We start from the raw sequence: 13,311 nt of genomic DNA on the forward strand, positions 1-13,311 counted from the left end.
CCACAGACTCCAATGTCTAGACAATCGAGGAACTGATTTGCAGCAATCACAGATTTTCCAACAATGAAAACATTCACACAGTGGTTCTTGAATGGCTCCATGACCAAGGAGCAGATTTCTATCTTCGAGCAATTGAACAAGTGGTAGATTGTTCTGAGAGTACTTGATGACTGTTGAAAAATCGTGTTGTATATCTGTGTCACTTTTAAACATAGTGGATCATTCAATAAAAGTTACTTGGTGTGACATAATAATGGGTGACTTACATTTTGAAGTCCTCTCATAAGTATTCCATGGATCACCATCCTGTCCTGGAGGTGTGCAGATTTTCCAATAACAACAATATCAACAATGGAAAAGCACTGTAATGAGTGTGAGATGAAATCTGCAGTTTTGACACTGATCTTATACACAGAAGCTTTAAGATGTTAGATTAGTACGAGTGGTTAGTGTATTTAAAGTTTAGGAAAATATATTACTTGTTAAATCACAAATAGTGTGGGAAGTTTATTCATAAATGTAGTGTTCAAGAAATAACATTTTTGGATTTTAAAGTGATTACCACATCCTTGATGTGGAAGTCTCCAAGATTAACTTATGGTCAAAACTACCATTAAATAAATATATTAACAAAACCACATTTGAAGCAACAGCTACAATGCATTCCAGCTCACTACATCTGAGTTCAGTTATTGTTGCCTCAGTTGGTTGGTTGGTTGGTTTGGGGGGGATTAAAGGGACCAGACTGCGACGGTCATCGGTCCCTTTTTCCAAAAAAAGTAAAACCACCCAAAGAGAATAAAAAAAAACGAACAACAGGAAAGACGTCAGACGACACAGGACAAGAAATACTCCAACAGAGATCAGACGAAACAAATTAAAATCACACAGAATGTGACAGTGGTTGGCCGACCATAGAGATAAAAAGGAAAAGCCAACCACCGAGAACACATTAAAAACTCAGCGTAAAATCGTAGGCCAATGGCCAGAATCAACACAAAAGAACAGAACAAACACTCAGAGTAAATAATAAAAACCCCCTGCCCGAATAAAACGGAAAACTAAGTCAGCCATACCAGGGTCATCACATAAGAGGGCAGGGAGCGTATCAGGCAGCGCAAATGTCTGCCTGACCACAGCTAAAAGGGGGCAGGCCAACAAAATGTGGGCCACTGTCAAAGCCGCCCCGCAGCGACATGCAGGAGGGTCCTCCCGGCGCAGTAAATAACTGTGTGTCAGGTGGGAGTGGCCAATGCGGAGCCGACAAAGGACGACAGAGTCCCTGCGGTTGGCTCGCAGGGATGACCGCCACACAGTCGTCGTCTCCTTGATGGCACGGAGTTTATTGGGCATGATCCAATTGCGCCATTCAGCGTCCCAAAGCGCAAAAACTTTTCGGCGGAGGACTGCCCGCAAATCAGTCTCTGGGAGGCCAACGTCCAGAGACTGTTTACTCGTGGCCTCTTTCGCCAGGCGGTCAACATGTTCATTGCCCGGGATACCGACATGACCGGGGGTCCACACAAAGACCACAGAGCGGCCGCAACGCGCAAGAGTATGCAGGGACTCATGGATAGCCATCACCAGACGAGAACGAGGAAAACACTGGTCGAGAGCTCGTAAACCGCTCAGGGAATCGCTACAGATAACGAAGGACTCACCTGAGCAGGAGCGGATATACTCTAGGGCACGAAAGATGGCGACTAGCTCAGCAGTGTAAACGCTGCAGCCAGCCGCCAAGGACCGTTGTTCGGAATGGTCCCCTAGAGTTAGCGCATACCCGACACGACCAGCAACCATCGAACCGTCGGTGTAAACAATTCCAGAGCCCTGATACGTGGCCAGGATAGAATAAAAGCGGCGGCGGAAGGCCTCTGGAGGGACCGAGTCCTTCGAGCCCTGTGCCAAGTCGAGCCGAAGCCAAGGGCGAGGAACACACCACGGGGGTGTACGCAGAGGCGCCCGGAAAGAAGGTGGAACTGGGAAAAACCCAAGCCCGCAGAGAAGCTCCTTGATGCGTACGGCGATCGGACAACCCGACCGGGGCCGACGGTCTGGCAGATGGACGACTGACTGCGGGAACAGGACACGATAATTTTGATGCCCGGGCAAGCTAAAAACATGGGCAGCATAAGCGGCCAGCAAACGTTGGCGTCGGAACCGCAGTGGAGGTACACCTGCCTCCACTAGGACGCTGTCCACAGGGCTGGTGCGGAAAGCACCAGTGGCAAGGCGTATCCCGCTGTGGAGAATTGGGTCCAGCACCCGCAACGCAGATGGGGATGCTGAGCCATAAGCTAGGCACCCATAATCCAGGCGAGACTAGATTAACGCCTGGTAGAGCCGCAACAGGGTAGATCGGTCGGCGCCCCAGCGGGTGTGGCTCAAACAACGCAGGGCGTTGAGATGCCGCCAACACGCTTGTTTAAGCTGCCGGATATGAGGCAGCCAAGTCAACCGGGCATCAAAAAGGACACCCAAAAACCTGTGGGTCTCCACCACAGCAAGAAGTTCGTCGGCAAGATAAAGCCGCGGCTCAGGATGGACCGTTCGGCGCCGGCAGAAATGCATAACGCGGGTCTTGGCAGCCGAAAACTGAAAACCACGCGCTACAGCCCAAGACTGCGCCTTGCGGATTGTGCCCTGTAGCTGACGTTCAGCTGCTGCAATGCTAATAGAACTATAGTAAAGACAGAAGTCGTCAGCATACAGGGAAGCGAAGACAGAATTTCCTACTGCCGCAGCGAGACCGTTTATTGCAATTAAAAACAGGCAGACACTGAGGACAGAGCCCTGGGGTACCCCGTTCTCCTGGACGAGGGAGGAACTATACGAGGCCGCGACTTGCACGCGGAAGGTACGATACGACAGAAAATTTCTGATAAAGATCGGCAGAGGGCCCCGAAGACCCCATCCATGAAGCGTAGAAAGGATGTGATGACGCCATGTCGTATCGTACGCCTTCCGCATGTCGAAAAAGACAGCGACCAGGTGCTGACGGCGGGCAAAGGCTGTACGGATGGCCGACTCAAGGCTCACCAGATTGTCGGTGGCGGAGCGGCCTTTACGGAACCCACCCTGAGACGGAGCCAGAAGGCCCCGTTGCCTCAGTTCTCTGAAATGTTCACCATTTGAAACCACTCAAGTGGCAAGTTTAACTTACCTACTGATCTTCACATTCTCACTATTTTATTGGAAGGCTAAGAGGTTACACAGTGTTACGAAGATCCATTCAGCTCACTGGCAAATACAGAAATTGGCGTCAAAAGAACCTAGCAACACAATGCTAACTGAAGCATCCTAACACTTGTTACAAGTCTGTGGGAAGCCATGGGAAATTGTGAAATGGGCAAATTTGTGGGCAAACTGAAAAATTTCTCAGCTTCATTGTTTTATTTAGGTCCCCATAGTTCCAATTTAGGCCAATGCTCTGTGTCCAATGTTAATTCCACTGAGCAGATTCTAGGATGAAGTGTGATTCTGTAAGGTCTACAAATAATAGTCGTTATATATCTTTAGTTGGAGGAATAAATGGAAATCAGTTAAATAAGGTAGAAGACTCAACTGTTCTTACTTAAAAAGAAATCGTTTTCTTATTGCCAAAGCATGTTTGAGAGCAATGCACTGTCCTGATAAAGAGGATACCCCCAACCCCTTTCTGCAATCCAAGCCCACTCAGATACATACAGCTGTCCCAGATAATTTACAAATTTACAAAGTATTTTCCAAAGTAACCGCTTCACACTCCAGAAAACACTGGCCATAACTTTTCAGGCAAATGAAATGGGTTTGACCATTTCAGTACTGGAACAGAAGCTTTCAGCTACTGCTTTGGTACATCATCATCATCATCATCCATCATCATCATTATTATTTCTTTCCTTTCTCAGAGGTTATGTCTGGTTAAAAATGGAAAATGAGGTGAACCTTGATCAAGTGCGACTTCCTTTTAACTGTACTGTATATGTTACACTGCATTTAGGAACTTTCAGGTAATTGAGCATGTATCAATAATTACAGATTTCTGTAGTTGTATGTGTATGTTTGGATGTAGCTGTATTGCGTTGATGTACTGGTGGATACTGTGTGGTATGACTCCTGTAGTTGATAGTATAATTGGTATAATGTCAACTTTATCCTGATGCCACATGTCCTTGACTTCCTCAGCTAGTTGGATGTATTTTTCAATTTTTTCTCCTATTTTCTTGTGTATATTTGTTGTATTGGGTATGGATATTTCGATTAGTTGTGTTAATTTCTTCTTTTTATTGGTGAGTATGTCAGGATTGTTATGTGGTGGTGTTTTATCTGTTATAATGGTTCTGTTCCAGTACAATTGGTATTCATCATTCTCCAGTACATTCTGTGGTGCATACTTGTATGTGGGAACGTGTTGTTTTATTAGTTTATGTTGTATGGCAAGTTGTTGATGTATTATTTTTGCTACATTGTCATGTCTTCTGGGGTATTCTCTATTTGCTAGTATTGTACATCCACTTGTGATGTGATCTACTGTTTCTATTTGTTGTTTGCCAAGTCTACATTTATCTGTTGTGGTATTGGGATCTTTAATAAAATGCTTGCTGTAATATCTGGTGTTTATTGAATGATCCTGTATTGCAATCATGAATCCTTCCATCTCACTGTATATATTGCCTTTTCTTAGCCATGTGTTGGATGTGTCTTGATCAATGTGTGGCTGTGTTAGATGATACGGGTGCTTGCCATGTAGTGTTTTCTTTTTCCAATTTACTTTCTTCATATCTGTTGAAGTTAGTGATCTAAAGGGTTGTAGAAGCGGTTATGAAATTGCAGTGGTGTAGCCGATGTATTTATATGAGTGATTGCTTTGTGTATTTTGCAAGTTTCTGCTCGTTCTATTAAGAATTTTCTTAAATTGTCAACCTGTTCATAATGTAGGTTTCTTATGTCGATAAATCCCCTTCCTCCTTCCTTTCTGCTTAATGTGAGTCTTTCTGTTGCTGAATGTATGTGATGTATTCTATATTTGTGGCATTGTGATCGTGTAAGAGTATTGAGTGCTTCTAGGTCTGTGTTACTCCATTTCACTACTCCAAGTGAGTAGGTCAATAATGGTATAGCATAAATATTTTTATGCTTTTGTCTTGTTTCTTGCTGTCAATTCTGTTTTCAGTATTTTTGTTAGTCTTTGTCTATATTTTTCTTTTAGTTCTTCTTTAATATTTGTATTATCTATTCCTATTTTTTGTCTGTTTCCTAGATATTTATAGGCATCTGTTTTTTCCATCGCTTCTATGCAGTCGCTGTGGTTATCCAATATGTAATCTTCTTGTTTAGTGTGTTTTCCCTTGACTATGCTATTTTTCTTACATTTGTCTGTTCCAAAAGCCATATTTATATCCTTGCTGAATACTTCTGTTATCTTTAGTAATTGGTTGAGTTGTTGCTGCCAGTAGTTTTAGATCATCCATGTATAGCAGATGTGTGATTTTGTGTTGGTATGTTCCAGTAATATTGTATCCATAATTTGTATTATTTAGCATGTTGGATAGTGGGTTCAGAGCAAGACAGAACCAGAAAGGACTTAATGAGTCTCCTTGGTATATTCCACACTTAATCTGTATTGGCTGTTATGTGATATTATCTGAATTTGTTTGGATATTAAGTGTGGTTTTCCAATTTTTCATTACTATGTTTAGGAACTGTATCAATTTAGGTTCTACTTTGTTTATTTTCAGTATTTGTAGTAACCATAAGTGGGGTACACTATCAAAAGCTTTTTGGTAATCAATGTATGCGTAGTGTAGTGACCTTTGTTTAGTTTTAGCATCTACACTCCTGGAAATGGAAAAAAGAACACATTGACACCTGTGTGTCAGACCCACCATACTTGCTCCGGACACTGCGAGAGGGCTGTACAAGCAATGATCACACGCACGGCACAGCAGACACACCAGGAACCGCGGTGTTGGCCGTCGAATGGCGCTAGCTGCGCAGCATTTGTGCACCGCCGCTGTCAGTGTCAGCCAGTTTGCCGTGGCATACGGAGCTCCATCGCAGTCTTTAACACTGGTAGCATGCCGCGACAGCGTGGACGTGAACCGTATGTGCAGTTGACGGACTTTGGGCGAGGGCGTATAGTGGGCATGCGGGAGGCCGGGTGGACGTACCGCCGAATTGCTCAACACGTGGGGTGTGAGGTCTCCACAGTACATCGATGTTGTCGCCAGTGGTCGGCGGAAGGTGCACGTGCCCGTCGACCTGGGACCAGACCGCAGCGACGCACGGATGCACGCCAAGACCGTAGGATCCTACGCAGTGCCGTAGGGGACCGCACCGCCACTTCCCAGCAAATTAGGGACACTGTTGCTCCTGGGGTATCGGCGAGGACCATTCGCAACCGTCTCCATGAAGCTGGGCTACGGTCCCGTACACCGTTAGGCCGTCTTCCGCTCATGCCCCAACATCGTGCAGCCCGCCTCCAGTGGTGTCGAGACAGGCGTGAATGGAGGGACGAATGGAGACGTGACGTCTTCAGCGATGAGAGTCGCTTCTGCCTTGGTGCCAATGATGGTCGTATGCATGTTTGGCGCCGTGCAGGTGAGTGCCACAATCAGGACTGCATACGACCGAGGCACACAGGGCCAACACCTGGCATCATGGTGTGGGGAGCGATCTCCTACACTGGCCGTACACCACTGGTGATCATCGAGGGGACACTGAATAGTGCACGGTACATCCAAACCGTCATCGAACCCATCGTTCTACCATTCCTAGACCGGCAAGGGAACTTGCTGTTCCAACAGGACAATGCACGTCCGCATGTATCCCGTGCCACCCAACGTGCTCTAGAAGGTGTAAGTCAACTACCCTGGCCAGCAAGATCTCCGGACCTGTCCCCCATTGAGCATGTTTGGGACTGGATGAAGCGTCGTCTCATGCGGTCTGCACGTCCAGCACGAACGCTGGTCCAACTGAGGCGCCAGGTGGAAATGGCATGGCAAGCCGTTCCACAGGACTACATCCAGCATCTCTACGATCGTCTCCATGGGAGAATAGCAGCCTGCATTGCTGCGAAAGGTGGATATACACTGTACTAGTGCCGACATTGTGCATGCTCTGTTGCCTGTGTCTATGTGCCTGTGGTTCTGTCAGTGTGATAATGTGATGTATCTGACCCCAGGAATGTGTCAATAAAGTTTCCCCTTCCTGGGACGATGAATTCACGGGGTTCTTATTTCAATTTCCAGGAGTGTATTATCAGTTGCTTTGCTCTTTACATCCTCATGCTCCTTTGCAACAACCTTTTTGTTCTTCATTTATAATTTTGTTCTGTGTTGTGTGTGTCAATTTCTGTGTAATGACTGAAGTTAATATTTTGTATATTGTTGGTAGGCATGTTATGGGGCGATATTTTGCTGGGTTTGCTGTGTCTGCTTGATCTTTAGGTTTCAGATAAGTTATTCCACATGTAAGTGTTATCAGGGAATGTGTATGGGTCTGCAATGTAACTGTTAAATAATTTAGTTAGATGTAAATGTGTTGAGGTGAAATTCTTTAGCCAGAAATTTGCTATTTTATGTTTTCCAGGGGCTTTCCAATTGTGAGTAGAATTAATTGCTCGGGTGACTTCATGTTGGAAAATTATCACTTCAGGCATTTGTGGTATCATCTTTTATGTGTCTGTTTCTGCTAGTATCCACCTTGCATGCCTGTTATGTTGTACCGGGTTTGACCATATGTTGCTCCAGAAGTGTTCAAAGTCTGTTATGTTTGGTGGATTGTCTATTTTAATGTGTGTGTTATCTATTGTCTGGTAAAATTTCTTTTGGTTTGTGTTGAATGTTTGGTTTTGTTTCCTTCTATTTTCACTTTTTTTGTATCTTCTAAGTCGTTTGGCCAATGCTTGTAATTTCTGCTTCTTTTCATCTAATTGCTCTATCGCTTCTTGTTGTGAGATTTTATCTAACCTTTTTCATTTTTTGTCTGATATTTCATTTCTTATAAATTATGTTAGCTGTCCGATGTCTTTTCTCAGTTTTTCTATTCTTATCTGTAGCCTGTGTTGCCATGCTGGTTTTGTGGGTTTCTTCTGTGTGTTGGCTGTTTCTGATCTCTGCCTAGTGTGTATATTTAGTGTAGTGAGTGCTCCTAAATAAACCAGTAGCTGTAACTCTTCCATAGTGGTATTTTCATTTATTTTGTTGTGTATGATTGTGTTGATAGTTGTTATTGTTGTTTCGACTTGTGGGTTATTTGGTGGTATATGCAAGAATGGTCTAATGTCTGTATTTGTGTCTTTGTATTCTATATATGTCAGCTGAAATTTTTCTTCTATATCTAACATGTGTGTCACTTTATGTTCTATTTGTGCTTCTTCTGGTGGCTGTCTTAAGATTTTGTTTTCCTCTGATTGTTTAATTTATACGTGCTGTTCTTGTTTGTTTGCTCTGAGATGTTTGAGTCCATTACTGTATTTTCTTCTTCTTCTTCTTCTTCTTCTTCTTCTGATTGCACATTATTTTGTTCCAGTATTTGTTGTACCTCTTGTTGAATGTTTTCTAATTCTGACTGGGGTATCCTGTTATTTTTGATTATTACACGGATCTGATCAGCTTGTCGTTGTTCTGTTAAAAATTTTAATTCTGGGTATCTGGTAATAAATGTTGTGTATACTTGTGATCTGTATCCAGTTGTGTCGGTTCCTAAGAACATGAGGTGTCGGTTAACTTCATCTGACCATCTCATCCTCTGTCTTTGTTTTCCTTCTAGAGTGGTTGCAGGAAGCATATCCTGCAAAACACCTCTATTTGGATGTAAATCATTTTCCGTGAGGCTAGCAGTGTCATTACCATTGTGGATGGGCATAGGGTTCAAGCGTCGTCCCCAGCCATGACAGTGCTTGTCCGAGGCTTCATTAGTTCTGTCCTGAACCAACTAGTCACACTAAAAGTGGGGTTAGCCCTATTAGTGGTTTGTTCTTTTTGTCGCCTTTTATGACTGGCAGGCCTCCACGGGGTTTATTATTATTATTATTATTATTATTATTATTATTATTAGATGAGCTGGTGGACCCATGCCTTGGCCACAGTATCAAACTAACATATGAAATCATGATGGCTTCTTTTTGAAACAGTCCGAACATCACTGAGAAATTCATTTGTGCATTTGCTGTTAGTCAGCAACCAATAAACACAGCATCCATCTTGTTCAGAGTAAATTTTTCATGTAAAACGTAGTGTACTATTTCTTCTGGCACATCTTTGGAACCAGTTATTTTATACAACTTTAATTTTTGAGTGTACAGTGCCATATGGCACACTTTTTTGGTGATTTTATTTGTCGTTGCAGTTTTAAGTATCATAAAAATGAAGACAGCCTCTTAAGTATTTGACAATTTCAAATAAATTTATGTTGGCAATAAAAAATCCAAAATGAATTTATAACAGAATAAGATTTCAATTAATTTGCATATAAAAAACACACTTACTTTAGAGAGTAAACTCTATAAAGTAAACTGATACTCAACTCACATTATTATAGAACATGTACAGTACTAAAAACCAATTCATTTTCTATGCCAGAAATCATCTTACTGCATTTATATTTACACCTTGCTTCTCAAGAGTAACAGTTCACACGGTCTTAGTTGCTACACCACATCATGCAGACTAGAACTTCAGAATTACAGATTTTCTTTTTTTCCACTTCTCACGGTGAAGTCTGATGAACACAATTTTATGATTTGCCGACTGGTCATTACGCTGCTTGTGACTGCTGGCAAGTGCAATTATAAATGTTCAAACTGTTGAGATCTCTTATAGAGGTCCAATTCCCAAGTTGTCTTATGTGCAATGAAGTTGCTTCCAGAAAGATGATTGCACGTCCAGAGCTCTCTAACAGGAACTTGTGGGTGTAATTCCTCACATGTGTAGGATCATTGCAATGATGCCAGATACTGTGACGATCAGGAGCCAAACAAAAACTGGTTGCTATGTGAGTCTTTCACTATGTTGACATGAGACAATCACTGGAAATTTTTGTAGGGTTCTTGGTTACAATGAGTATCTTATCAATAGAGTTTTGGGACTCCAACTCAGCGCAGCACAGCATCCTGCACTTTCTACATCATACTCAATACAGCAAGATAAGAATTTCCAATTTTAGCTTTGGCACAACATGGTGGAGGAGCCACATAAGCAACTAATTTTGGTTCAGCTCCTGACCACAGTGACACTGGTGACTCTGCACACTGGTAGGATCAACACATTGCTATCATCCGTTTGAAAGGAACCCCACTGTGCATGCACAACAGACAGACATGGCATCGACAAGAAAACTGCCAGTCTGGACAGTAGCATCTGCTAGTTGTCAGCTATCACCAGCATCAATCACCTGAACACCTGAAAGTGAGCAATTGCCTTGAGGAATACTGCGAGAAAGTTATATTCAACGGAACTTCTCAAAAAGACGGAAGTGTCATGAGATCTTGTATAACTAATTCTCCACTTTATAAAATCAATATCAGTATTACTGTTTCAGTAAATGTTAACTTACTGTTCAAAACTTGAGTAATTTACCAACACAGAAGTAAGAAAGCAAATACAATAGTCTCACCTGGTGGTTAGTAAGCACATGAAATGCATGTGCTACAACCATATTTTCAGCCACATCTGGCAGCGTGATGGCCTGGACAGATACCCACGAGGTGAAACAGCGTAGAATTCGTATATGAATCTGAGAATTCTCACCACTGTTTGAAAGACACACTTTCTGTTACAAGGAAAGACAAAGAATAATTTTATTGGAGAATATTGTATCATAAGAGACAAACAAAATTATAGAAATTTAATAAAGAAACAGAAAATAATGTCAAATATCTACAAGAATGTATTTCTGTAAAAAAAAAAGTACATAAATGTGAGCTCAGATAATTAATATGTTAAATGCAAACAGAAAATTTATTTCAATAATATTTCGCAGAATGCACTGTTACCTTTACCAGTATTCACAATCGCTTTTAATGAAATTGTGACGGTGTTTCTCCAAGGAGCAATGGATATTGTTTCTGAGAAGTCATTACTTAGTAGTTGATTTTACATTAACTGTATTTGAATAGCATGTAAATCACCTATTATTAATTTAGTAAATAATTTATAACTATAGATTACCATATGTACCCTCTGCCTCAACCAATGAAACTACCTTCTGGTGATTATTTTAAGAGTGGAAATGTGAACCACAAATGGATCAAAACTTTCCAAGACTCCAGTAATGAAAGACTGCCCTAAACAGGAGATGTCAAGGACAGTTCCTCCCACAGTAATTCATTGGCCACAAGGCATTCAAATAACTTGACGTAAAAACTGATGATTAACCACCAAATTTACCACTCTTCTTCAAACCTGGCATAACTAATCAAAAACCCTTTCCCATCTCTTGCTTCATGTGGATTCTGATTATTATATACAACAAATTGCTCTTGGGTCAAGATGAGGTATGTGCACATTACCATTAGCAGGTCCATGCCCAGTAGGGATCAAACAAAATGATCTAATGAAATTTTATGTAAATTTTTATTTAGTTGGCTTATGGCTACACAAGTATTGGGTTTCTAGCTTTAAGAAACATAAGTATTGCGAACCACACCATAAGAAATTATTGTAATTATAAATCAGAGAAACATATAACTAACTCACTGTTTGACAAATAATAAGAGGGTATATAATTTCTGAGCAAAATCAGCAATATGAGTTGCATTTAAAAGGTTTATTTTTATAATTATCATCTTAAACAATGATCTCTGAAGTTTTCTTTGCTCGCATGATTAATTGTGTGCTTCTGGGTGTTATGTCAAGTTTGGCAGAATACCTGGAGGGACAATATTAATCTTAAACACTGCATCATTCTCACCAGACATTTATAAATAGTTGTCATTCATTTTAATGCTGTACATTTTCAATACAATACAGATCTCACATACAGCATTTCAAATGATTGTATCAAATTACAAAATCTGTGATGCATTTACAAGTATTAAAAGTTGTGTCTGCTGTTTTCTGTAATGAAGTGTTGGCTGTCTCTGTAACTGACCAATTCTGTGTAATACCATTTACTTTTGTCAATGTGTGTGCGTAATCATTTAATGAGCACATTATAAATTACACCTTTTTAAGTGAATATTACAAGCCACTACAAAGTAAACTCTAAGATCTTTTTCAGTTATATCAAAATTTAGTGGTCTGTCAATGTTGTACCCATTTCTAATGGGGAAAATGTACCTTGGTTAAACTAGGGCAGAGAAGGGAATCAGCTGTGACATCTTTGAAGTTAACAACCTGTCCGGTATCACACAAACCCCTAAAATGAGGGTGGGTGGACAAGTAACTGATACCCATTTCTCCCACACATGAGTCCAGTACCTTTACCATTGTGTCACTTGATAGCTTCATTCAAAATGGGGCTAAAACAAAAATTAATAGGTAAGATCCTAGTCTATATTTATCCAACTTTCAACCACAAATATGAACAGCCTGTATATGAGATGGGTTTGGGACGGGATTAGAATTAATTTAATACAAATTTTAATTGATGCAGACAGGGGGTAACTTCTCTACCAACAGTGGAATTGACTCCAACTTTATAATGTACAGACAATTAACCATTTTATGATCTTATGAAGATATATGCCTGTGTGGGCCGTATGTGATTCTTTCACACCCCCTTTGGGTATTTTGTCACATCACAATGTAAAATACCTACAACAGTCAACACTTAAGCCACGTTATAGTGGCCATCTGCAGGGATATACAGTTTGTACTGGAACTGGAGTACTCTCATATATGTGTGTCTCAGCCAGTTTCCTAAGACCCTCCCCAATTGTTAGTTCTTAATGTCCCAATACACCGTAAAATTTTATGATGTAGTAACTTCCTTCAATGCCTTACCTAAAAAATATGTACAAAATACAACAAAGACAGACAAAGTAGTAGTACTCACCAAAAGTAGTGATCACGATCAAGAATAAGTATCCAGTCATCTGTCACAGGCAGCCCAATCGCAATCCTTACTTTTGGTGAGTATGGACTCTTTATCTAACTTTTTCATAAATATTTATATTCTTGTTTAGAACTTATATTTATATTCAAGGAACACTGAACTGACTTTTTCCTTGTTTGTAAGGATCATTTCAATGGACAGGAGGAAACATGACCACCATTTAAATACTGGGCATCTGCAAAGAAATAATACTTTTCTGTAATTCATATGTTTTCAAATCACTTTTGTTTCAATGAATTTTTGGTGCCCTTACATCATTTGGTTGCATTT

At 41.1% G+C, this 13,311-nt stretch overlaps 1 protein-coding gene across 1 annotated transcript in view; it reads right to left on the minus strand.

Annotated features, from left to right (window-relative positions):
• LOC126091953 (transportin-3) overlaps nt 1-13,311 on the minus strand; it is a 211,400-nt gene that overhangs the window by 161,022 nt on the left and 37,067 nt on the right. The window contains exon 4 of the mRNA XM_049907291.1: nt 10,600-10,755. Coding sequence (XP_049763248.1) covers nt 10,600-10,755 — 156 coding nt within the window. The remainder of the gene's footprint in view (nt 1-10,599; nt 10,756-13,311) is intronic.

Source organism: Schistocerca cancellata, chromosome 7, assembly GCF_023864275.1.
Source record: "Schistocerca cancellata isolate TAMUIC-IGC-003103 chromosome 7, iqSchCanc2.1, whole genome shotgun sequence".
Taxonomy (NCBI): Eukaryota; Metazoa; Arthropoda; class Insecta; order Orthoptera; family Acrididae; genus Schistocerca; species Schistocerca cancellata.